This window comes from Labrus mixtus, chromosome 11 (genome assembly GCF_963584025.1).
Source record: "Labrus mixtus chromosome 11, fLabMix1.1, whole genome shotgun sequence".
Classification (NCBI taxonomy): Eukaryota; Metazoa; Chordata; class Actinopteri; order Labriformes; family Labridae; genus Labrus; species Labrus mixtus.
The window spans coordinates 28,384,637-28,411,524 of record NC_083622.1 but is presented as its reverse complement, the minus strand read 5'-3'; the positions used below and the strand labels follow the sequence as shown (position 1 = coordinate 28,411,524).

The following is a 26,888-nucleotide window of genomic DNA, read 5'->3' as shown; positions in this document are numbered from 1 at the left end:
AGCTCAATGCCTTCAGAGGCGCACCCAATAACATTTTAAAAAATTCAGCCCCACGTTGAACCTAGGAGTTTAAAATGTGGTAGGCATATGAAACAGGACCTCCAAAAGACCTCTTGGCCTCTTGATATTGTAAAACCAACAGGAAGTACAGCAATTTAGAATTGACCTTCAAAATTGGGAAAATTGGCAATTTCCCTGCATTTTCTGGGATTAACTCCTTGGACTGAATTATTCATGTCAAGGTGCAACTAGGACATTTCCCCACAGGGACAATATATCTGCCATGTCTAATTGAAGGAAAGTTAGTCTACAAATCTCAAAAAATGTGGCTGTGACAGTTTGTCAAAGTTTGCTGTCTTGCCATATAACAGTACGTTTTTGTAACTAAAACAAGCAGGGGTCCATAGGGCCTCAAACTGTGTTGGATTAGAGACCACTTCTGATCACATCTAAAAACAAACCTTCAAATGTGTTTTACATGTGACAGGCTTTAGTCTGTTAACATGACATACAGATACATGGTCTGTCTACAAGGCTTCAAGGTTCACAGTTCAGTCTCATGAAGACATCACTGTAGCAGAAAGAGGGCCCACAAGTCCTCTAGCACTGGTTCCATTATGTAACTTGACACAGGTGTGATGTGGAAACTGTATCCTCAAATGCACATAGAGATGACTTTCAAAGAGGTGGGAGACGTCCACTTTCTAATCATCGAATAGTTTACTCAGAAAAACAAATAAAATCTGTGTCCTTATGACGTCATGTGTATGCTAACACGAATGTCTACACAGGAGCTTGACATATTGATTTGAAACGCGTTCACCCTAAACACTGGTGTTGAATGACAAACCTTGGGGAAAAAAATCATTAACAACGATACTTCAAAACGTCCCATGCCTCCTCACTAGGCCAGTTCGTGATGGTGATAAGAACCCGTCGCATTGAAAGATAATCTATGTTAACTTTCCAGTGTTTCGTGTGAAGTTGGCTAAGGTTAGCCGGCTAACTCACCGTATTGTGTCGGGACGGGGTCAGCTTGGAAGGTAAAGTGCGCCGCATGTCTTCGTTGTGTTTTTGTACGGGAGCTGCAGTCCGGCGAAGTCTTGAGCAATGTGGCCCCAAAAGAGCTCTGAGCCCCGGTGGCAACATTGGAGATTGAAAGTTTGGAGTGTGCACCTCGGATGAAAAACCGTGCAACCGCCGCCATCACTGTTGTTATGGCTGACAGGAAGGGCAAGATGAATCAAAGTGAGAAGATCGTCTATTAAAACGAAAACATCACCACTCAGTGGAAAGACACGGGATCATATACTGATAGCTATGCGATATCAAGCCCGACATCTGGGTTACATTTATCATTTATTTGGCTTTTTTCAGTACATTTTGAGCCTTAGAAGAATCGATACGAGTGTTTTTGAATAAGTATTATAAGTATTCCTTGCGGCACTGGCTGTAATATTTTACAACGGGGGAGATAAATCAGCGTAACGTTATAGTATGTCTTCGTGTTTTAAATTCTAAGAATTAAAATAATTTATTTAAAAAATATATAAATAAACGTTTTTATCTGGTGAGAAAGCCTATTTATATTGATAGAGCCTGTAGAAAAGGGAAGCAGGAAGGGAAATGAACACTGGCTCTCTGTGGTACCGAAAAAAGTGTCGGAGTGGGAACTCTTGATTTACCCTATTCATGCCAGCCTCTCGGTGCAGATAAGGATGTGATTGGTCAAAAAGGAGGGCGGTGTGCGTGATACTCAGTCAGAGCTCACAATGCAAGTGGGTACGGTGATGTCACGTCATCCACAGTGAGACGTTCCTCATGGAGGAAGTCTGCAACAACTTTCAACCAATATTTAAAGTCTACGCTTTCAACATGCTTGAAAGAAAATGAGGTTGTATTGCACCTGGCCCTTCCATTACATGTCTGGTGATGTGCAGTGTTTAGGCTGCAGTATGATATTCACATTGACCTAAAAGTTCTTGGATTTAGAGTTTCACATCTTATCAACACACACTGGTAGGCTATTTGTAAAAATGTTGCTAGATGTCTAATAAAAGTGAAAAAATACCTGACTGCTGGCAAACTTCTTTTTTTTTTTTTTACATCAGAAATAAACAAAAAAACTAAAATCTACTGACGCCAGTGTCAATTTCACTTTGATGCAAGTTGAGCCACTCATCATTCAGTAAACAGACCGTTAGGGTGGCATTAGATTACAGATGTGATTTATTTCCACAGGCAATACGCAAGCATTCATGATAGGCTAATTTGAATCCATTTATTGTTGGGAGTTTGTATTGGCATTCTAGTTAATTGTTATAGGCTATGATATTTGGGATATATTTTTCCCGTAAATACTATCATGAAAGCATAATTCAAATCCAACATTTTCAATAAACATGATGAATTCCATACCTGCATGTCAGATTTGGGCTCTATTTAGCAGTTCATAATATGGCCATTTTCATTGCTGTCAACATGAAACATTGATGTCAGGGAACAGAGTGGATTGTATTTAATGATGTATTGTGCAATGATATTAATTCAAATAACATGTATTCTGAAGTTAAGTTTGACAACAAGATTCTTTGATAATTTGACTGAACCAAAAATCAATACACAAACTAACCATTTATGCACAACTTTTTTGGGGTATTTCTATTTATTTATTATATGTTTTGTAAAAACAAGTGACGATTTAGAGAACCCCAAAATGTATTTTTAATATTTATTTTATTTTATATTTTGTTAATTATTGGATTTGTGGGGAAAACCGGAGCGACCCGGAGGAAAACCCACATGAAGGGGGAAGGGGTATGAGGGGTTATTTGAGGGGTAAGGATGGGTCAGAAGGATTTCCCTGAGGATTTGTGGACTCCTTCTTCTTCTTCAAACAAGCTGGTTTCCTCAATCCTATAGAGTGTCGAAAGCTTTTCCATAATGAAGGCTTCTGTGAAGTTGTCTGGACCTCAGCCTCTTCCTGGAGTTCTTGGGTTGTTACATTGGAGATGGAGGTCTTGTTGTTGTTGGTTTTCTCACAGTCTTCAACCTTTTCCTGGAGTTGGACTTCTGTCATCTTTTTAAAGTCTTCCAGCTCTCTGATATAAAATATGTCCTCCGAAGCCTTTTTCTGCAGGATCTGGAGCTCCTCTTCCATTTTGACACAGACGGCTTTCTGTTCAACCATCAAGCTCTTGACAAGTCGCTGCTCCTCCATCGCCCTGGATGCATTGGACTGGACTTCCTTCCCCAGGTGACGGAGGCTCTCTTGTGCTTCTTGGAGAGTCTTGTTCTGCTCTCTTTCCAGCTGGAGCTCAGTGGTAAACTTCTCCTGTTCATTTTTCAGCACCTCATTCTCATGTTGAAGCAGTTTCATGATGCTGAGCTGAGTTTTCTGCTCTTCCAGCTGCTTCAAGAGATCTTTCTCCTTTTCAGATGAATGTTGCTGCTGGGTGTTGATCTCCTCCGTCATTCTATGACTGAGGGCGCTCATTTCAGCCCTCAGGTTTGAAATGACACGCTGGTCCTCCATGGCCCTTTCTTCTTTAGACCGGACTTTCTTCTCAATTTCACTTGAGACCCCAATCTCTTTTTGAAGCTGTTCCATGAGGGTGAGCTGAGTTTCCTGCTCTTCCAGCTTTTCCAACAGAGCCCTCTCCTTTTGACGGAAGGCCTCGTTGTCATCCCTCAGCTTTGAGATCACTTGCTGGTCCTCCGACACCCTGTCCTCCAGAGTCAGTATTTTCTTCTCAAGGTGAGGGTGATGGATATCGGCCTGCTGAGTGTCAGTGGGGACCTCTGTTTCAGACACTTTGATATCCTCTTTATTCTTCACTTCCCCCTTGCTGATTAAAGAATCCACCTTCAGCTTCATGAACTCTTGGAGAAGAAGTTTCTTGGACATTTGCTTCATAGCGTCCTTCACCTGAGCTTTTAGATGTTTGATTTCAGGAGTGTCTTCATCAAAGGAAGTTTGCTGCTCCTCTAGATCCACTTCTTGCTGAGAATCTTGTCTGGTCAACTCTTTCTCCAATAGATTGAAAGACCCGATTCTTTTGTTTTTCTTCTGGCAGCTTTCCCTCTCTGTATTTGAGAGTTTACCTTGTTTTTTGACATCTCGACCAAGTGTACTGGAGAAGTCCTCCTGACGTTTGCATTTGACTCTGACCTCTTTTTCAGAGGTCTTTTCATTTTGTCCTGATTTCTTCTTTTGTGGCATTTTGATTGACTGGTTGAATCAGTGTCAAAAGAAATGCAGCTACAAAACAGTTTGCAGTTGGTTGAGATAAACAGATGTAGACTGTATCAATGGTCTGTCTTTGTGATCACTAAGATTTCTCTCTGTCTCAGTAATGTCACCTCTGACTCATAGCATAGAAACTGGAATCATTGCCTTTATGATGCGTTCAGGTTCCGTTTCATTTTGCTTTGATCTGGAGTTCCACAGTTCTGTTTACTTTTCCCAAACTTAAAAAAATATATATATATTTCAAATATAAACAATAAATTATCATAAAACATGAGAGCTGAAAACAGATCTGTAAATCACTTAACCATGTTAATTAATAGATGTATTCTAAACCAGTGTTTTCTTCTTTTCTAAGAAACTATAGCGGCCAAATTGTAAAGGAAGTACACAGGACAAAGGTGAAGACAGATTACCAAATCTGGACAAAAATCTGAAATGAACAAACCTAAAATATAACTAACCGTTCAAGAAGAATAAGGATCTGTGTTTACAATTATTCATTCAATAAATTCATGATTAGCCTTTAAGTCCTCCAATTCTGTTTGAAGAAGCAGTTATAAGTCTGTCCCTTCTTATTTGATAAATAGTGAATGGACTTGATCTTGAATAGCACTTCTCTAGTCTTCTGACTACTCAAAGCGTGTTGACACCACAGGGCACACCCATTCACACACTGATGACAGAGGCTGCTATTTAAAGTGTCCATCAGTATTAACCATTCCCATTAATGTGCTCATACACCGCCGACAAAGCTGCAGGAGCAACTTAGGGTTAAGTGTCTTGCCCAAGGGCTGCAGGAGCTGGGGAATCGAACCCCCGACCTTCTGTTTGAGAAACGACAGACTCTACCACTGATCCACAGCCGCCCCATTTGGGATTTTCATAAAACACAAAAAATATTCTCATAAAATGTTACAAAAGTTGAATAATTGTTTGTGTTTTTCTGTTCAATGTTTTTTTAATGGGACTATAGTAAACATCAACATACGTAACAAATCTTTTGCTCATTCTGATGAGACTAAAATGTCAATCTCATTGTCAACATATATACTGTGTTTTAATGCTCCTAATTAGGAACCCCAAGGAGCAATACATCAGACAAATACAGACAACTATGAGTCAGGTGAGACTGATTTGAGAAAATATTGAAGCAGTCATTTGGAGAACTTGACTTTGTCTTGTTTAGGCTTTGTGTCATGTTTGCCTCAAGATAATTTCACAAGACTAACATATAAAATATAATCTTTATTATCAGTCTTATCTTTGTTTATTTAATGTCTTGTGTTCATTGGTTGTTGCTCTTGCTCGTCGGGCTTGATGAGCTTATAGGTGTCCATTAGGTGTCTAAGTTCTATGTCTTTAGATCATATTCATTCATTTGAGAGCTTGCATTAGTCTGTTTTTGTCTCCCAGCTCACATCTTTAAATGAGACAGATGGAAGACATGTTAAAGGACTTTGACTGTGTCACACTTGTCTTAGCTGAGATCTGGGAGTAAGACACCTGCTCAAAGAACTTGAACTGTGAGACTGAACCTTTACATGGAGACACAGTTGAGAGATCACAAGTCTCCTCTTTTTCTTTTAGCTAAGATCTTGGAATGAGGTCATAGTAAGACATATTAGAGATGTCACTGAGGGAAGGCTCACAGTGAGACTTAAATAAGATTCTTATATATCCAAATGTTTGTTGATAAATGGACTTGGACTTGTTTAGCCCTTTTCTAGACTTCTGACTACTCAAAGGACTTTTTCAACACATTCACACTCTGGTGGCAGAGGCTGCTTTGTAAAGTGCCAAACCAACCGACATTACTCGTTTATATTTCACATCACTCGCAGAGAAAATTAAAAAGAAACTTTCAAAAAGTGTAACTTTTCTGTAACCGGCCCTTTAAAGCAACTTGTATAACAACTCTGACAAATAAATCAACAACGCCCAAGGATACAGGATGTTTGACTAGCCTACATTTATTATCAGATGGTATACGTTACAATAAGGCAATATAAAGACAGTGGTTTCAAGGAAGCAAAGGTAAAAAATAAAGATCTTTTAGTACTACAACTTAAAGAAAGAAAATACAGTTACTGAATGGAAGTGTATTAAAGGGGTCCAAAAAGTAAAGGGAAAAAGAACATCCTCAAAAATGTTTTCCAGGATTGTTAGTTTGACTTTGCACACTCAGCCACATCCAACTTCCTGCCACTGCTGCACATCTTTGCCAGATTCTGTGAAAGACATAAAGTAAAGTTTATTAGCTGATCAACTTGTGAATGGAGAAAGAGTTTTATTACCAGATCTTGTAAACTTACATTGGCAGCTCTGACGATGCTGCCTGGAGACTGAAGGGCTGCAAGGTCTGTCAGGATCCTCTGGAGATCACTATTACATTGAGGTTCTGAAAGGTGAATTGTGTACATGTCAGAAGTGCAGGGGGAACAGAGGTGGCCTCAGGGTACACAGACTTGGTATCTATAAAGGTGTGTTTGTGTTGTATACCTGACTCAGGTGATGGCTGAGGCTTGAGCTGCAGGTACGGATGCTCCAGCAGCTCTGTGATGGAGATTCTCTCTCTGGGGTTTCGTACCAAGCACCTCTGGAACAACAAAATCATCAAAAACATTTTACAGTAAGTCTCTTTCATAAATCTGCAGTTGTAAATTCATCGCAGTTTGAGTCAAATCCCTCTCTGTAGTAAATATTATAGCTTCAGTTTACGTTTAATCATTACTGCATTGTCAACAATCAAGCACAAAACTCAGCAGGAGCACTGGCTTCAGTTTCCTGTATGTTTTTTTTTTATTAAATATATTTTTGTGACATTTTTCCTTTATTAGATAGGACAGCTGAAAAAAGACAGGAAGTGTTGGGAGGAGAGGGCCGGGCATGACATGCAGCACAGGGCCATGGCCGGTTGTGCACACCCACGACTTCAGCCTCTGAACAGCTAGATCACTAGAGCTGACCATCGGGTGGCCTGTATCCTGTATATTTCTAAACACAGTTATTATACAAACTATTGTTTCTGTTTAAATATTTTTATTTTGTTAATCATTTTTAAAATAATTTGCCAACACATTTGCCAAAGAGAAGCATATTGCAAGATAAATCCAACTGTTGAAAAAATCTGCATGTTTTGACTTCAAATAGGATTCTCTTCATGTCCGTTCATTGTGTCTTAATGTGTGCTATTTCCATACAGATTGTAATAATTCCCCGGTAATAAAAGGAAACAAAAAAACAAAGATCAGAATTGACTGTAATGTACTCTCTTCCTAAACATTTTATTAAGAGATAAAAAAATATGCAAGCTCTTAAAAAGTTGTGAAATTCAATACAACAAGTGACTGATTAAGCTATTATTTGAAAAAGAGTGTTCCTGTCACATTAATAGAGTTTAGTCATGGCCTCTCACCTTCAACACATCCAGCAGATCCTTCTCTGAGATGTCAGGAAATTCAATCAAATGAGATGTGTCGATGATGGCGTGCAGCTTTGCAATCTGATTGGTGATGCTCTGGAACGGAGTTTTCCTGTAAGTCATGCAGTACAGGATACATCCAAGGGACCACACGTCCCCTTTAGGGCTGATCTTTGGAGTGAAAAAAATAAACAAGTAAGATTTTTACCTTATAGCTTCATTGAAAAATGATTGTTTTGCTATTTGAATTGACTTGCACCAAATACCTTTGAGCGTGCCTTCCCATGCTGGGATGAGGTGTCTTTGATGGCTTCAGGGGGCATATAGTTCAAGGTTCCAACCTGTGTTCAACAAACAACCATGTATAAACACAAGGAGAGCACTCTCCATCTGACTGAACTGTTTATGTGTGCAGCAAAATCGTTTTAGTCTCTCCACAGAGTTCCACATATCTATAAGAAAACCCATTTCTAATGATGCACATCACTGAGCATGATGAAAGGAGAAGTTAAATTCAGTCCGATAACAATGGGTGCAAGCTAACACTCCTCACATGAAATACTCAAGGTGTTCATTAACTGAAAGATAGTAAATCACACAAATCTTACTTGTGAATCCTTCATGATGCTTGTTACATCTGGTTGGATTCTGTTCGCGATGCCAAAGTCGATCAACTTGAGCGAAGCATTCACTATGACAAAGTTTGCTGGCTTCAAGTCGCTGTGGACGATTCCTGAAGAGACGATTAAAGAATGTGTATACGTGTGTTTATAATGGGGACACTTTCAGATGGTTTTATTATGCCATTTAGAAAACAACACATGGACTCTTGAGAGGACAGTAGTGAGAGATCACCATGCTTGTGGATGGTCTGGACGGCTTCCAGCATGTTCTTCCAGTAGAACTTCCTCTCCAGCGGATTCACAACTTTGCGGTTTCGCAACCAAGTGTTCAGATCCAAGTTTCCACACTCCATCAGCATGTAGATGTAGCTGTTTGTTATTTCACTGAAAACACATAGATACAACCATCACTGTGTATCTTGAACGTATCTTGTATGTGTTGAACGACAGGCATACTACTTACTAGTCATAGAGCTTAATTATTTGGTCGCTGTACTGCTGCAAGTGGTTCAGATGTTCAATCTCATTTTTGTAACTCTCTATTGTTTGAGCATCAGCTTCCAAGAGGTCGACATATTTCACAGCAAACAGCTGCTTTTTGTGGTCCAGGACCTGGTAGACCTTAAAGACACAGAAAACAAAATCAGAAGGAATAGGTAGAATGACAAAAGTACAAAATGCTGGATCATACTTTACCTTGCTGGATCCACCTCGTCCAATCATCTTAAGTATGAAGAACTGCTTGCCCTTGATGGTAATGGATTCATTTGACAACCCAGAAAAAGAAGCCTACGAGGAGATTAAAGAAATGTTTGGCATGAGTTGAAAATGATTCCTTGTGAAGGTTATTGAGCATCTTGTACCACAATAGAAGTTACATTCTAAATGTCCAGTAATATAATATATTCATCTCTGCTCAAATCAGCTGATCACCCACACAGTAGGACACAGGAGACCCAACATTGTTCTTAGTGTGTGACTGAGTTTCAGTGAACTATTTCAGCAGCTGTAACTTATCAGTGCTATTGTGGACATAAGAATATTTACTTCACCTGGTGATGTGGTGTATGGACACTCTTATATCAATAAGCTACTTCCTGACTTTACTTAACACTGTTATGGAATTGTTTCTTCTAAGTAACAACAGCTTTACTACATAAACCCAGGTTTGGGTTTATTACAAACTACATTACAGGTGTAATATGTAGAAGGAGTCTTAAGATGTTTATAAGATCGCAGCAAAAGAAACTGCTTGAATGTGCTGTACCTGTGGAGTTTGAAAAGAAGCAGACTGGTTTAGTGGTGTACATGGCTGCTGGACAGGTCCAGCTCTGTGAGCTGCCACTGCAGAGGAAGACACTTCAGGGCCTCTCTTCACAACAGGAGTAACAAAACTGGGGGGGATGGGGGCGAGAGAGAGATGAAGTCAGAGTGAATGATGATAAATAAATGAGGATTCTGTTCCAGACCAGCATATACCACAGTCAAGAGAATACCTGTTAGCAGGTGGATCTCTGTAGCTGTTGGGTGTCTGACAGACTGTTGGAGGGTTCAGTCTGGATGGGAGATGGTAGGACGGAGTACGGAGAGACTCCAGCACACAGGGAACAGCTCTAGGGTCAGGAGGTGAGGTGCGTTTATCCTAGAAAGGAATTGTTAAGGATTGTTAAGGTTTTGCAACTAAAGCTGAAACTTATATGAGATTATCAGAGATGTGATTGGCAACGGACAAAAAGCAGGAAAAACCTCTCACACATTCAGCACATATGCCTTTTGGCATTGCATTTATATAAATTGGATGTTATTTAGAAGATGATATCTACGCTAAACCACTCACTGATGTAAATGTAAAAACAAGTTGAGCTCAATCCGAAGCTTGATCCAAAGGCACAGGGACTGGTTGAAGATCTTGAAGACATTTCACCTCACTAGTCCAGATGCCTTTGGATCAAGCTTTGAATTTTCACCATGACCTGGATTACTAAGAACCTACCTACACAAGCTTAGTTCAAGCTCAACAGGATGGATGATTGGAAATGTACAGTATCATTACACATTTAACCCTTTAGATGTCAGGACATTCTCCTTTTCACTCAACAGCTTCTTATCTCCCTTTAACACGAGTTATTACAGATATATAGAATTCACAAGGGTCACTTATTAAGGTCAGATCATCTGAAATTCCTGATCTGGTGGAATTAAAACCCTGAATTATTTTAATACATACGGTAATAATCTTTAAGAATCAATATAAAATCAGAAAAAGGGGGCGAAGCAGCAAATATAAGGGCGCACTCACACTATGCAAAGTTGTCTCGTACTGTGCACGATTGCCCACCCCCTCCTCCCTGCACTCACACTGCTCCAGGACTAGTGCCCAGTGCCTGAGCACAATTAGCCTACCTCTTGTACATAACGTCATAATACAACACATGCACAGCTTTATGTAATTATGAAGCTTGCTTAGTTTACTGACTTTGTGGCATAGTTGAGTCATTTGTGTCAGATACAGCCAGAACACTACGGGATTTCTCGATAATGAAAGCTGTCCAGGTTGTGTACCCATGCTCATTTGAGGACATTTTAAAACAGGTACTCTTAATGCATTGCAAAGATTAACAGCAGATTAAAAAGTGCCAGCAGACCTCTGGAGAAACATGCCGGTTGACGAGTGCTGGCTTTTTCCACTCTCTTACAGGCTCCTTGCTGACAGGTTTCAGCTTTTCACCTGATTGGCTCAAAGGAACCCGAGCAGGAAGCTGAGGTTCCTGGTGTCTCACACAAGTGGACAAACTTCCAGGAACATATGTTTGCGAATCTGAATAAAAAACAGAAAGCACATTTCAGTGACAATGCCCTAGTGTGTGCTTTATGAAGGACTCTTTGATGACTACTGCGTACCTGTGGAGTGTTCTTCTTCTCTGGCAGGAACAAGCTGTTTTAAGCCAGCCTTCAGGTTTCGTATGGCCATCTCCAGGAGCTCTGCTGGCCTGGCATTCAATGCCTGAGCTTTGTGCAGAATGGAAGTGGCTTTGATCACATTACCTTATTAGAAAAAGAGAAAGAAAGGGAAACACTATTCAGAACATAGTCGACACAATTACTGAACAAACGTTACAGTTGTAAGAAAAGTAGGACATGAACGTATATGGGGCGGCAGTAGCTCAGTCTGTAGGGACTTGGGTTGGGAATCGGAGGGTCGCCGGTTCAAGTCCAAGTCAAGGTTGCTGGAGAGGTGCCAGTCCACTTCCTGAGCACTGCCGAGGTGCCCCTGAGCAAGGCACCCAACCCCCCCACCAGCTCAGGAGCGCCCACTGTGGGCAGCCCCCTCACTCTGAGACCTCTCCATTAGTGCATGTCCATAGGATCCTGTTTGTGCATGTTTGTGTAGCATGTTTACTAGACAGAGTGTAAAAAACGAATTTCCCCTTGCGGGATCAATAAAGTATAAATTATTATTATTGTATATGAATCACATGTTTGCATTTGGTATGTGTCAGCCTATTCCATATATAATGTAGGTAAATATAACGAACAAAGCCATACCTTGGGACACCTCAAACTGGGCATGTGCTATGTGGACGAAGGCAAAACCTTTACAGTTTGATCTGGCAACTATAAAATGGTCTTGTGCTTCATCACAGTCTTCAATCCTTCAAAAGAAAAAGAAAGAAATTAGGGTACACCTTGAATTTTTTTTTATCAAATACTGAGCTGAGCATTCTGACACCTAGTCTTTTTTATGTTATCGAAGAGCTGTATGCAAAGAATTCAAATGTATGGAACAAGAAAAGGCAGACATTCAATCCTCACAAATCAACGTTAGACATGAAAGGAGTCCATTATTCACCTCTTCATGATTCACTCTACAGAGATAACATTCACATTGACGTATAATGGTTCACTTTGTACACGATAAAAAAGTTGGATTACCCTCCTTAACAAATCTAAAAACTCAATACTAATAAAACTGAATAAAGTAACATAAAATGCAGAAAGTAAACAGAGGCATTTCTTGCTTGTCGTCTTGTTATGAAGATGCATCAGAGTACATTTCAGTCTATTTCATAAACTGCTCACAGTAGTTTTTCATGTGTTTAACATCTAATTCATCTTTTTAGGAAACATCATCGATCACACATCGATTAAGATGATCCTCTAAAAGTAATTGCAAAAGTACTTTCCGACAAGGCCGTCCTTTAACCATGGATGCCATTGGATAGGCAGTTTAACACAAACACCACACAGTCCCAAAACTGTAATGCAGACACACTCACCCTTTGAGTTCTGCATATCTGACTAGTATTCTGGCATAGGTGGCGTTTTTGCTGAACTGCCTTATTGGAAGCCTGGAGAAGATTTTGGAATAACAGTCCTTGAGTTTATTAAGAAGGTTGATGTCTGTGTGAGGGTTTCCTCTTTTCTCCAGGTTCATCAGATATGTCCAACATGACTCGGGGGAGTTTGTATTTACCACCTGGTCAAAGCTGTATGTAACATCTGCTTGGAAAAAGAAATAAAAACAAGGACATCACAACAGTTAACTCGGCTCTAAAATCGTATTGGCTATTTAACAAAGTGCAGGTATTCAGTGGAGCATTGTTTAAAGGTTTAACAGTACCTTCCATTTTCAAGGTGTTCTTTGTGTCATGTGAGTGAAGAAGAGTGGTGGTGGAGTCCACAGCTGCCTGGTCCTCCCAAGAGCAATGTTCTGGGCTGATAACGTGTGGCTAAGAACACAGAAGAGAAAGATGTTACACTGATAATAAAAACAGTGTTTCTGTATAATACTCAATAACAGAAGAGTATTCATACTCACTTGGAAAGCTCTATGGACAACATTTTTCTTTGTGGATGACAGCCCAAATACTGAGTTCATGCTTGAACCTGATGTTTGCCTGAGACAAAATAAAACACAAGCAAGTTATAAAAACCCTTCTCACACATTATTATTAAATTCATTGAAATGTATATTCTAGGGCGATGTCACCAATCACAAAATTCACACATTACGGGGCTTTACTAAGGACATGAAATAAAGACCAAACTGTTGGGAAAAACTGAGCTCAGGCTAAGGAGGTGAAAACACAATAACACTTCACAGTGAACCTCAATTATACACAAAAAAAAAAAACTATGGCCCTTAAATTAAAGCATGGAAAGAAGTACTGAGTACACATACCAGAAGGTGGGCGGACTCAGTACTTCTTTCTATCTTTGATGTTTTTTGGGTCCAGCATTTTAACCTTCTCGGATGTGCGTGCCTATTTGAATTGTTTTCCTTAAACACTGCAACACAATAGAAACACTGCTCTTAGGGACATACTTCACTGATAAGCTGCGCTGCATGGCCTAGCGGTTATGTTGTATGCCCCTTGTACGGAGGCTATAGTCTTCATCACAGCGACCGAAGGTCCGCAGCACTTAGCTTCATGTCATCCCCATCTTTCTCCCCTAACATTTCCTGTCTCTCTTCAGCTGTCCTATCTAATAAAAGGCAACAATGGCCCAAAAATATATATATTTTTAAAGAGTCACACATTACTCCAGTATCATGATTCTATATATGCCCTGTAGTTTCTCAGCAGAAAAATGTCATGATAAAACAAAATAAAATAAAAAACAGCAGTGCTCCAAAATACATTTCAAAAGGGGGACACTATCTGAGCATTATAAACACAGCACTTTATGATTATCAAAACTATTTTGCAAATTGTTTGATTAATATCATAAATAAAGCTAACCACGTGTGTCTTCAGTACTGTTAAACTGTTTCACACATGCACAAAAATCCTGAAAATGTACTTTTTTTTTGCAGGTGAACTTCATTGGTGAATGCAATCAGCTCAATTGTTCACCCTAACTTTACCCAGACATTTTCCTGCCAGCTCGCTAGTCAAATTTCTGCGTGAAGTCAGTGTGAGACGACGTGTGAACACAGCAGGATGTATCAAGGAAAATTCCCCTCAGATTGAGCCTTCGGGGGCGACAACATAAGCTTATATCATGCGTCACCAATGCTTGGACTTGAAGCAGCTACATACAGTAATCTCTTCGTTGCCAGTATGTTCTTTTCCACCCATTCGTTGATACTGGTAATATGTGTAATTACACGTATCATTGATATAAAGGCAAAAACTGTCAGTACTGTGTTAAACTCTGTTGCTTTGCCAACATATTGGATTCCTGCAGCATCTTTTTCACATCACATCCTGCCTCCTGAGTCCACCCCTCCCTCCCATCCAACAGGGACAACCACACAGTGTGAGAAACATGATGTGTGAATAAACTACTCAGGAAGATTTCAGGGTCGGGCTGTCCTCAAATTTTCAGAGATACGTGTGAAAACCACTTTTTAACTCTTTCCAACATTTTACCTCAAAACACACTGAAACTAGTTTGAGGACAGAATGTCACCTCGATAAACTGCTGTGAACTGAAGCATCACTTTTCTTTGAGTGCCTCTCATGAATGTAGTCTTCATCATCATCCTTTTCCGGGATAGAGAAAGGCACTATAGGAACTCTCACTGGCTGGAACCCAAAAGATCAGAAAGAAACTTTATAGCCCAAAACATTATTTGATACAAATTTTATTTTTATTTTTTTTGGAGGAAAAATGTATCCCTCACCATGCCAACTGCTCGCTTTCGTTGGGACCCAGATCTCCAGCATGATAGCTGGTCATCTGATGAGCCAACAGAGGGCTCAGGCCTGTGGGGATCAACATAGTTTGTTCAATTCCTCAAATCAAACAGAGGCCTTCTTATGCACGGAAAAAGTTGTTCTTTCTTACCCTGAACCAAAAACGCTAGAAAGCTGAAGCTCGCCCGTCCCGTCAGATATTCTGCTAACTTTTTGTGACTCTGAGCCTTTTCTGACAGAACTGTGCACATCACTGTTTGAAAAATCTGAAAGAGTGAAAACAGGAAACATTAAACAAGAAAAGGCCACAACACTATATTTTAGGATGGGACAGTAACAGTAAATTCTTCTTCTTTTTTACATCAGTCAAGCATTTACCCTAAAAATTCAACAAAAACACAAACTCACGTGATATGTTTTCCTTATCCTCTAAACAGACAAGCTGTGTTTTTCCTGTCTGCATGCTTTGCAAAGCCGCCTCTAGCAGTTCCTTTGGTCTGGCCCCCACTTCAACGGCATTCTGCAATATGTAAATGCCTCTTTTTGTGTTGCCTGGTAAGATGAAAAGCAGACACTTAAATAACCAAGATAACAAATCATGAGAGCTCAGATGTGAAAGAAATACCAAACAGTAAATCTCTGTACCTTGAGAATGTTCAAACTGTGCATGTGCAATGTGAACAAATGCAAAGTTCTGGCTGTGAGATCTTGCAACATTGAAGTTGGATTCTGCCTCATTCACATCTTGGATTCTAAAACCAAAATCAGAATAAAAACCAACCATGATTAATTTGGCAAGCACATGAAAAGTCTTTGATATTGAAGTGATAAGTCTGGTGACTTACGCGTTTAACTCTGCAAATCTGACCAACATCCTGGCATAGCTCTCATTCTGACAATGTTTCCCCAGTGGCATATTGGAGAACACCCTGGTATAGAAGTCAACGAGTCTGGTGAGGTGGTTACGATCCAGCTGAGGGTCCCCTTTCTTTTCCAGGTCCATCAAATATGAACGGCATGATTCAGGTGAGTTGGAGCCAATAACCTGGTTGATATTGTCTGTGTCATCTGAAAAGAAGTCCATGATGTCATTATAGTGTCATGAAGCATGGGTATATGGACTTTGACTTACATTGATCTAATAGTGACGTGACTTCTGACATGCAATTACCTTCATTAAAATACTTTTTAATTTTGTTGAGCTTTTGATGAAGCATGGCCAGCTGCTGCTTTCTGTCTGTATGCTCCTCTTCCTCCATCTGAAATTGAAGGGCAGATGCATCAAATCAAGATGAGGTTGTGCGTGATCTCTTGAAAGGATGCATAAACAAAGATCGCCAATGCATCGAAAGAAAGACAACGTGCATCAGTATGTAAGAAGTAATGCGGAAACGAACTTACAGCAAAGATGTTGTAAACACAGAGACTGTAATATTTACTTATTACACGTATGTCTAAACTGTCTTTAATCATTGGGTAATGTAAACCTGTTATGGAGATAAACTGAGCATATTTTTCCTAAATGAATTGTCCTTCGCTAAAGTATTCGCACTTTCGTGTTTACACTCGGTGTTAGCTTAGCTTACTTAGCTAGCTGACATGTAAGCGTACCCTGCTGTTCAGGATAACTAGTTTGACAAAGTTGTTCCCCCGTGGTAACGCATACCCGTTTGTTGTCACATCAACATAGAGGCGTATTTAATAAATAAATTCACAAGCTCTCACCATTTTCCGATGTTATTAATCCCTTTTCTTGAATACGACAGAAAAAAAGGCTCGATTTCAACTGCCAGATTTCAAATATGCCACTTCCGTCATAGTCGTTTTCTGATTGGCTAGTTTGTGATGACGACACGGCTTGTATTACACTTACCGCAGACACGTAAATGTGAAACTACTCGTTTTAAAATAATTCAATGCATTATTACCAAATTTGCATTATTTTTACCTAGTTTAACATTTTTAATATCGACAAACAACAATTTTTTTTTAAAATGTAATCCAAAGACTGGGTGTACCGTTGAGTTTTTCTTTGTGAGTTAACCTCGCCTCTTATTGCGTCTTCCTCTACCATTGTCATTTATGCAATTTTACTAATTTACTAATTTTTACGATAATAAAAAATGTCAGGATAAAGGACATCCATCAGGGTGACCTTAAAAAAATGCACCAAGCCTGTTGTTTTGATGGACATTCCCACTTGCATGTCTTGAAGTAGTTAATTCATAGCGTGGATTTCATAGAAATACATAGCTATGAAATATGTGTTCAATACGACGGAGGGCCACGTAAAAAAAAAAAATACGAGAATAAAGTCGTACATTTACGAGAATAAAGTCGTACATTTACGAGAATAAAGTCGTACATTTACGAGATTAAACTGGATTAAACTCGTAAATTTAGGACTTTAATCTCGAAATAAAAAAAAATAAAACAATTTTAACATGGCCCTAATCCTCCGTCGTAGTTCAACAATTTACAAGGAGGAATTAGTTTATGGAAGTAGCCAGGATTGGAGCTGGCTCAATTTCCCACGGTACGTGAATGCATCAGTACCACGCTTTACTTCCCTGTTCCTGCTCCTCCCAGTTCAAAGATGGCAGCCATGGGACAGAGATGAGAGACGACACAAATTAAGGAGTTTGGTCATGAAACCTCATCGGGATGAACAGCTGTTACATGCTTGGTTTTGACATGACAACGATATATTTTGTAGCTGCAAATGTGTTGTCCTGGCCATACATTTAAGGGTTTCAGATATATCATGATTTCCTGTGAGCTAAGCTAGCAAGGAACGGTTAGCCAATAAATGAACCTCTCTCTTCTGGATACAAGAAGACAGCAGCTGCTTTGCATACGGTCTATTGACATACTGCAAGGTGAGAATCTCTTTCTGTAATTACTAGGATGCAAATTTCCATATATTTTAAGACGCGTTTCTTTAATTTACAATTAGTAATGGTTGTCTTATACCTTACCTTATGTTTTTGTTTCATGGTGAAAATTGCGACGAATCTACCAATAGAATAAAATCAGCGCTGTTTAGTTATAATATTTGCACCACATGTCAACATTGGCAAACACTATACACGTCCAATATAGCATTACAATGGTGATGGTGGCGACAAGGTTTAGACTGGACTTGTTTCACATCCTCTTTAGTAGAACAAGAGCCACTCTTACATCACTGTAAACCCTAATACTAATATGTTCTCCTTCCTTTCCCAATAGCCCAAAATCATCATGGCCATCACTCAGTTCCGTCTTTTCAAGATCTGCACATGTCTTGCCAGCTTGCTCTCTTTCTTTAAAAGGTTGATATGCAGGTAAGTCTGAAGGCCAAGTAACACTAATACACACTATTGTCTTTAATAACAGTATTGTCGATGCAACATTACTTAACAAACACACATGACAAAAGGACGGGATGCACATAATAACATCAACATCACTAAATAGCTGTTATTACTTATAAATCATTTTCACAACCACACATAAACATATTGTTCCTGATCTGTGCATGCTGATATTTGTCTGAAATCTGATTCAAAATTATGTTGATTCCTTTTTGCAAGGCAGTTTTGTGGAACTGCCTTTAAACAGGGCTCCCGGAAAGAGGAGTTATTTTTTTTTTTTTTTAACCATACTGGCTATAATGCTGCAAGGAAATGTATTTACTAACGATGGATCAATCTCCCTACATAAAAGATACATGACGTTAGTGTCTGATAACAGTGTTCTGTAAGTTGCTGCTTTCTACAACATAGATCCTTTTGACATGTTCTGATTTGACTTGGTAGGACTGGAAGGGGCCGTAAGCTCAGCGGTGATCAAATTACTCTCCCAACAACAGTGGATTTTTCATCATCAGTACCAAAACAGGTCAGTATTGCCTCCATTAACATAATTTTAGGGTATATCTTTAAAAGAAAAAAACAGTTGTAATAATTATTTTGAACTTGCATGTAGTAGCTACTGTTGTTGTATTCACAAACTGTTCTATCACATATAAATTGTATTTAATTTTGTTATCTGCACAGCCAGAGATTGAGGAATGGAGCTCTTGGGATGAAGATGCTCCTACAAGTATTAAGATCGAAGGTGGAAACGGAAATGTTTCCCCTTCACCCAACGAGGAAGATGACGAACCGGACTACTTCAAAGACATGGCTCCCACCATCAGGAAAACACAGAAGGTATGTTTGCAGACAGTACAGCTGATTTATCATCACCATGGAGATGCACAATTCAAGAAATACAAAACATCTGGGACAGATCATTTTATTACATGTCACATATCTGGCAGTGTTTAATAGTTTAAAAATGTCCTTTGTTTATTAAACATGTCCTCAGACATCAAGATAAATGTTAAGTGTGCAGTCTTTTTTCATAATGTCCATTTCATCCCTCCACATGTCCACATCAATAAAACATAACTTCCTCATGTGTATGCTCAAGCTTATCAAATATGTGCTAAAATATATAACAGTTCCGGTTTTCTAGCAGGGAATATTTAAGCTATGGTGACTCCGATTTTGAGACATGTCATCAGTCCATCATCAATTTTGTTGCCCCAGATACTTTGTGAGCTGATCCAAGCTTTTGGTCAAGGAATGCTGCAATGCACAAGTCCACTGCTTCACAGAATCTAACGTCATGGTTTCTGTTTCTAGACATGAAACAGTAAATACAGTCATACATGCACAGCTGATGTAAATGTAGGAGCTTGTTGTTTTTTTCAGGCGTCTTTGACAAATCCTGGCCAGCATTGTCCTCCTGCTTGTACAACATGTTTGTACAAAAGTAGACAAAGCTTGTTATGATCTTGCTATAAGGTGTACACACAAAGATGTAATATATTTCTCATGTATGTCTAGATAAAAAAATGGCAGATGACAGTTTAGCAAAATGAAGAAAAGTAGTTGGTAAACTTGAATTACCTGCTATGATGTACAGCCGGTATCACCATATATTCTGTTCATTAAAGATGGATTTGAATGTGATGTAGAATGAATAAAAGGTCAGCCAACAGAATCTTCACACTAGTGTTTAAAGAAATTGAGGTGACTGATTGAGTTTTTTCTATATTCACTGTGTAAATAATTCTCATCTAAACGCAAGAGAGCATGACAGTGCACAAAATAGTGTTCCTACATAATAACTAACATGACGTTTCTCTTGCATTCTGTCCAGTTATACATTTATATCAAGACTGGTATTGTAATGCCTTACAAAGTGACTTAGTTAAACACAATCTGTGCTTTCCGTGTTGCAGATAGTGCTGAAGAAGAGGGAGCCTTTGAACTACCCGGTGGCTGATGGGTCGGCAGGTTTCTCCAGCAGATTGGCCGCCTCTCAGGACATGATGACCTTCAGTCCACCTTCGGTAAGTCTGAACTTTTATACCGCCTGAAGCATCCGGCAGGTTCTCTGTTTCTCACACATCCAGAATCTTTAGCAGTTTTGTCTGAGTTTTCTTCTGGACAGTAGTGCCCAATGTAATGCAGCTTTATTAAAATACAACATTAACCCGATTAATGTCAATGATAGACATGTTTGATAGAAAAACCTAATTGGATACCCTTAAAGCGAGGGACGTAAAAGTTGATACCAGAGGTGTGGACTTGAGTCACATGACTTGGAATCGAGTCACAGATTTGATGACTTTGGACTGGACTTGACAAAATAATGAGAGACTTGCAACTCGACTTGGACTTCAACACCAATGACTCGTGACTTCACTTGGACTTGAGCCTAATGACTCGAAAATACTTGAGGTTTTAATGTTATTTTAGGTCCCATATATGATTTCAGCGATGCGCAAAACACGGACGGAATTTGATGTACCTGCAGCTTCTCGCTGTTGCTCCTCTTCTGTTTGTGTGTGTATGTGTCAGCTCGCGCCTGCAACATGCACACACACACGCACAGACACACACACACAGACACACACACACACACACTGGAACGCCAGCCATCGCGCGCATCTATTTACTTTTAGCGCAACACAGTCCGTGATCTGTATGGACCTTGATATCTACTGTCGATATGGACCAAGTCTTGATGCTCGGGAGGGTACATAATCCAGTCAAGCGGCCGTTTCGACTATTCCCCGTTCTCTCTCACTGTGTCTGCATACTGTATTTATCAACAATCAGTACATTGAAATTGGTAGGCTGTTATCTCACAGCCTGCTGTAGTCTGGGAACGTCTTCACACACACTGTAAAAAAAAGTGGGAGCAAGGGTGGCCTGGGCACTAGGCATGATACCTTTTTAGAAAATAAATAAAGGTGAGCTAATTTATATTTAAAAATGTCTCAATTTCCTGACATGATCTAATAAAATGACCCAAATCAGTGATCTGATCTAATGGAACACACCATTAAACAGAATTCAGTCAAATAAAAATGGAAAAAACTGAATTTAGGAAAAATAAACAAAACAGAGTCAGTCACACTGGTACTGTTATTTTATTTTAAGAAGTAGGCTAAATAAAATCAAATAATCAATCATGATTTGTGTAACTGTAACTAATTATTACTCTGTTAAAATGGCATTTCATTTGGTGAAGAGAGTTAATGACTTGTTTAGGACTCGAAATTCAAAGATTAGGACTTTTGACTCGACTTGAGACTTGCCAGTCTTTACTTGGGACTTGACTCGGGACTTGAGACCAAAGACTTGCAAAGCAATGACTTTGTCCCACCTCTGGTTGATACAGACGATTAGTACGGATCCCTGTGTTGTGTATGTTCACTGTATAAAGAATGTACACTCTCAATAAGTAAAACTAATTAGGCTTGTGATTATTATTGTTGTCATGGATACTTGTCGGGCCAATGTATCTGACAATTTACTTAAAAAAAAAAGTTATCTACAAATTTAAGTGACCAGAGAGATGTGGAAATCCTGGTATTCCACACACTTAGATGATACAATCAGACTTAATGAGGCTTAGAAAAAAGCTAGACATAAACATTTTCCAGGAAACATGCAATCAATAGTCCTTACACACAGAGTATCTGCTGTATGCTGACATTGCATTTGGACACTGAGCTTTACAATGAAGGTGTTGCTTGCTTTTTCCAGTGTGTGATGATAGTTACGATTAACACAATCCAAGAGTAAAGCTGAATGATGTGTAAACTCCTCGTCTGTCCTCGGACTGTCTTCCCTTAGCGCTTCCAGGAGACCAGCATGGCCCTCCACCTTTTCAAACAGAATGAACATTTGCGAACTGACTGTCTGAATGACCTTCTAACCTTTCTTTTAGATAGACAGGCTGATAGATATTTGAAAGAGAGAGTATAACTTTCTTAAATCCCGGGAGGGAAATTGTGTTGTTGTAGCAACAAAAACTGGACATTACATTAAAGAACAACAAGAGGAAGTAGCACACAAAACACACTAAAGGCTAAAAGATACTAAACAACTGAGGTCAGTAAGTTGCAGAGAATACATAAAATGATATAAACAAGATTGCAGAGTAATGATAATATTAAGACACATACTAGGTAACTATACGTGCAATGTTCTAAAATATGAGGGTGGGAGACTTTGTCCATTACTGAGAACAGTTTAGCCAGTATTCTGGCCTCAACCATCTTATCCAACCTGACATGCAGACTCAGCCTTCTTGATCAGTGTGTTTACATCTTTTACTTTGGTGCCCAGGGCCCACTAACCAGCACACAACAGCAAAGATGTACAAGAGTATAAGTATCTTGGCACAATAACTGACAACAAACTGACATGCAACGCCAGCACAAATGCAAGGTATGCAAAGGCTCAACAGCGCTTCTATTTTTTGAAATTTTAATGTTGGCAGCACTATGCTGAAACTATTTTACAAGACTGTTATTGAAAGTGTGCTGACCTTTTGTATTCAGTGTTGGGGAGGAGCACTGTCCTTACAAAATGAGAACAAACTGGAAAAGGTTGTTAAACTAGGCAGCAAGATAACTGGGAAGCAAATGTACATAATTTCTTTCCTAACAGACCGGTACACATTGAATTTAGCCATCAAGATCACAGCTGACCCTCTGCACCCCCTTTGGTCAGAGTATGAACTCTTGACTTCAGGGCGCAGGTACAGAATGCCCAGGATGAGGACTAAAAGAGGCATTACATCCTTTGTTCCACACAGTATTCAGCTTCTTAATAAGCTCTGATTATACAGGACGAACTCGGCACTCTGCACTTTATTTAACTTGCTGAAATACCTAATTTAACCAGGTGATACTTTAGTGTGTTTTTATGTGCTGTCCTGTAAATGTTTGTTTGTATTGTGTTTTTTTATGCTCTCTGTGCAAGGCAAATTCATTAAAGGAAGGGCATTAAAGGTTTCATTCATGATGCTCACAACAACAGACTGATTGTGTAAGTTTAGGTGCACCAATCCAGTTTGTCGTCCAGTTTTACACCTACAAGTCAGTCCCACTAATGCAGACAGGGAAAGGAGAGGATTTATTCCTTTTTAGGTCTACCACAATCTCCTTTGTCTTGTTCACAATCAGCTGTTGGTGATTCTCCCCACACACCCTCATGAACCACTCCACCAGGCCCTGATACTCCTCCTTCTGTCCATCTTCAATACACCCAACGATAGAAGTTTCATCGGAGTATATTTTAAGATGACATGAGTTGGAGTTGTATTTGAAGTCAGATCTGCAGATGGTAAAGAGGAGAGGAGGTAGGACTGTTCCATGCGGGACTCCAACATTACTCACCAGATTGTCAGACACCCAGCTCTGCAGCCTCACAAACTGTGGCTTACCTATGAGGTATTCTATGATCCATGAGACCAAGGGGGTTTGCACCAGCATGTCCTCCAGCTTCTCTCTCACTAGCATGGGCTTGACGGTATTAAAGACGCTCGAGAAGTCAAGGAACATGATCCACACTGATGTGTTGGCTCTATCCAGGGAGGAGTATGATCTCTGCAGCAGCTATATGAAGGTGTCATCCACACCCACGTGCGGGCGAAATGCAAACTGCAGAGGGTCTTGTGAGGAGCATACAGCTGGTCTGAGGTGTGGTAAGACCAGCCTCTAGATAACCTTTATTAGATGAGAGGTTAGTTGTGCAGGTTGTGCCTTCTTGGGCACAATGTTTTCCATAGCACAGGAACTCTCTGTAGCTGAAGACCCATGTTGCAGAGGGGCCTTAAGACGCTACACAGCTGGTAAGCAAAGACTAAGTCATGTTTGCACATTAGATTGTGTAATCACTTCAGCCTTTGCAGTGAAGGGATCATTTACTCAGCTAAAAGAGTGATTGGTAAAGGGGTGCAAATTGCAATCCTTAGTTTTAACCTAAATTCTAAAATTAAAGCACTTGCAATATAAATGCTATAATACTCATAAAAAATTAAAATAGAAACCTTGAAAACTTGAAAGAAATGCTATAATCATAGGCCATCCTTCTGAATTGTAAACGCTCTCATTGTACAGGCGGAACTGGGAGAAATGGACACCTGGCAGGAGGACGCAAACGCCTGGGAGGACGAGTCTGATGCTGCCTGGGAGGCGGAGGGGATGCTCAGGTAACCTTTCAAAAATTGCTTCAATGCCTTTTTACGTAAATTAGATTAGCTCTTGTACCAGTTTGGTGAATTATTAGTGATGAATATAGAACTGAAAAATCCTGACAGCCAGTTATGGGAACGTGTGTGTGTGTGTGTGTTTGTGTGTCTGTGTGTCTGATAAATCAGTGTCCGTTTCATAAATCAGTGTCCAAACAGGCAGCATAATTAGTTGTCTAACATAATTTTAACACCCACCACATCTGCTCTTGTTCCAATGGAAGGCATGTTATAGGCTCACTCTTTATGAGATGAATACTGCAAGTGAATTTTTTACTATGTGAGGAGTGTATGTTCAAAAAGTGGCCAACAGGTGGCAGTGTAAGCCATGAAATAAATACACAAGAGAAAGGAATAGGATTTTTTTGTTTTCCCCACACCCTGCTGTCCTAGCTTCCATTGATGTGCACTGTAATGACATGGCTTGTTTTCCCATGTTTGTCTTGCCTTCATTTACCAGACAACAGAAGATGGCTGAAAGAGAAAAGCGGTCCATGGAGCAGCAAAGGAAGAAGATGGAGAAAGAGGTTCAGAGGATGATGAAGAAGGAACAAAAAATTGCAGTCAAGCTCTCGTAACACTTTAGAAATGCTCAGTGTTGAGCAGAAGAGATGAAGGGGAGGGAGGGGGGGGGGGCAAAGACTTTAAATAATTTGTTATTCTGTCTTTTAAGTTATCAAAACGACCAGGATGACCACCCGCACTACTCATCTGTAAGCAAACTCTCCTGTTTCTCCATCCTTTTTCCACCAGCAGCCACATTCATGTGTTTTCTAGCTGCAGCAGTGTAACGTGCATCATTCTAAAGAGGAGACAATATCGGTTCATGTTGCTGGGTAATTCTTGTCTTCAGGGGAAAACTGTATTCATATTATCTGGTTCATCTTAGCTGCAGCATTTAAAGACACCATGTGGAGCTGATTCAAACTGTACGGTTGCGACGGAAAATGATCTACTTTGTTTTTTTGTTTTCCCCCAGTAACATCTGTAAATAAACAGGTACCTGTGCTACCTTTTCAGACACAATTTGGGCAAACAATTCCTTGTCTTTGTCTTATTTATGAACTTTAATGACAAAGGAGTATAACTCATTGTAAGCATCACTGTATGCCAGGGATGTCTTGGTTTGCTTAATTGTTTTGATTTGATTTTTATGTCTTGCATTGTCTAAAATCTTTATTCTTTTTCTAATTAATGTTGCGCAATATTTCAGGATCTCCCTGTACTGTGCGGCCTGTTGTACACTGGAAAATAGCATTAAAATGAAGGCAGGAGATATTCAATCTTAGTATGTATTAGTGACCACAGATTTGAGTGTTGCCCATCTATAAATGCTTGCTGTGGGTTCCTATGGTAATCACATGGCCACAGATATGCCATTACATCTTTTTCTTTGTCTGCTTCTGATATAGAAAGAAACTATCCAGAACCCATCAATGACTTATTTTTATTCCATGGGCACGGTTACTTTGCTCTTAAATAACTGATACACTCACTGAACAGGCGCAGTCCTTATAAAATATGAATCATGATCGCAATGTAGTCTCCATACAGAGATGGAAATTAAATTCTTGCTTCTTTCTCATCTCTGTAAACACGAGGCTAACTGAAGTTAATGGTTTTGAAAGAACATTCTGTTATGCATTATTTTACTGATATTACCAGCCACTGTTGGAGGATTTGGTAACATTGGGAATAGGCAAGCTGTTGTCATGGAAACATTGTCAAGTGAGAAAAGTCCTTGTAAATTAAAATGAACAGAAATGATACAGTATGGTGTCAGGTCTATGGTGTCTGGTTCATGACTTGGGTGGAGATGGGGGAGACATTTCTAATCTGAATGTTAGAGTTTTCTTTTTCTGATTTGTTCATTGATGGTTCTAGAGAAGAAATACTGGATTTAATACCAAATCAAATGATTCATTTTCACTGGCGTGCTGATTCTCTTCTTTTCTTTAAACTTGATACGTGCATGATCAAGTTAAAGACTTCATGAATGGAGGAGTTGGCAAACAATGGATTAGTGTATTCTTTACAAAGGCACTCGTCCCACCCTCTTCATTGAGATAAGCTGCATGTTCTGTTCTTTCATTTTATCAAGTTCTCCAAAAATGAATTACAGATAACCTCTTTATCATTGAAAGTTAGATTTCAGTGAATTGGAACTGTCTTAGTCCAATCCAAAAAGTCCACAAGCTCAACAACACACAAGGTTTGAAAGATTGTTTTCCTGTATAAGTCCTGCAGGTTTTTTATAAACTTGTTTAAATCACACTTGTAGAGGTGAATAACTTTGGGTCTAGGGTCACCTGCCGGATGAGAAACTTTAAACACTGAGGATTTCTGGTACAGGAATAATCCCT

General features: G+C 39.5%; 3 protein-coding genes and 1 long non-coding RNA gene across 6 annotated transcripts in view; 2 read left to right on the top strand and 2 right to left on the bottom strand.

Annotated features, from left to right (window-relative positions):
* bckdhb (branched chain keto acid dehydrogenase E1 subunit beta) overlaps positions 1 to 1,244 on the bottom strand; it is a 60,378-nt gene extending 59,134 nt beyond the window's left edge. Inside the window, exon 1 of one of the 2 annotated variants that reach the window (XM_061051193.1) lies at positions 1,012 to 1,244. In XM_061051193.1, coding sequence (XP_060907176.1) covers positions 1,012 to 1,207 — 196 coding nt within the window. In that variant the 5' untranslated portion in view covers positions 1,208 to 1,244. The remainder of the gene's footprint in view (positions 1 to 1,011) is intronic. The other variant, XM_061051192.1, reaches the window with a different exon arrangement.
* A 4,953-nt stretch (positions 1,245 to 6,197) lies between these two features.
* On the bottom strand, positions 6,198 to 16,796 carry ttk (ttk protein kinase). Of its 2 annotated transcripts, none has more exons than XM_061051190.1 (25): positions 16,666 to 16,796; positions 16,112 to 16,199; positions 15,786 to 16,008; positions 15,586 to 15,692; positions 15,349 to 15,492; positions 15,092 to 15,206; positions 14,928 to 15,009; positions 14,714 to 14,829; positions 13,116 to 13,194; positions 12,918 to 13,026; positions 12,574 to 12,799; positions 11,843 to 11,949; positions 11,198 to 11,341; positions 10,942 to 11,114; positions 9,793 to 9,938; positions 9,564 to 9,690; positions 8,993 to 9,085; positions 8,760 to 8,917; positions 8,529 to 8,680; positions 8,282 to 8,406; positions 7,940 to 8,014; positions 7,668 to 7,844; positions 6,752 to 6,848; positions 6,565 to 6,650; positions 6,198 to 6,480 (listed from the first exon to the last, which is right to left on the bottom strand). In XM_061051190.1, the coding sequence occupies exons 1-25, from the start codon at positions 16,666 to 16,668 to the stop codon at positions 6,415 to 6,417; spliced, it is 3,018 nt and encodes a 1,005-aa protein (XP_060907173.1). In that variant the 5' UTR covers positions 16,669 to 16,796; the 3' UTR covers positions 6,198 to 6,414. The 2 variants fall into 2 exon arrangements, with proteins under 2 accessions (XP_060907173.1, XP_060907174.1); XM_061051191.1 differs by having other exon boundaries at positions 12,574 to 12,796.
* Positions 16,797 to 17,510: 714 nt separating this feature from the next.
* Positions 17,511 to 26,292, top strand: ebag9 (estrogen receptor binding site associated antigen 9). Its single transcript, XM_061051189.1, has 7 exons — positions 17,511 to 17,819; positions 18,172 to 18,266; positions 18,741 to 18,822; positions 18,981 to 19,136; positions 20,216 to 20,326; positions 24,395 to 24,486; positions 24,986 to 26,292. The coding sequence occupies exons 2-7, from the start codon at positions 18,184 to 18,186 to the stop codon at positions 25,101 to 25,103; spliced, it is 642 nt and encodes a 213-aa protein (XP_060907172.1). The 5' UTR covers positions 17,511 to 17,819; positions 18,172 to 18,183; the 3' UTR covers positions 25,104 to 26,292.
* On the top strand, positions 20,777 to 24,203 carry LOC132984371 (uncharacterized). The gene is made up of 2 exons (XR_009674917.1): positions 20,777 to 24,024; positions 24,088 to 24,203. It is a non-coding gene; the product is annotated as an uncharacterized LOC132984371 (long non-coding RNA).
* Positions 26,293 to 26,888: the final 596 nt, after the last annotated feature.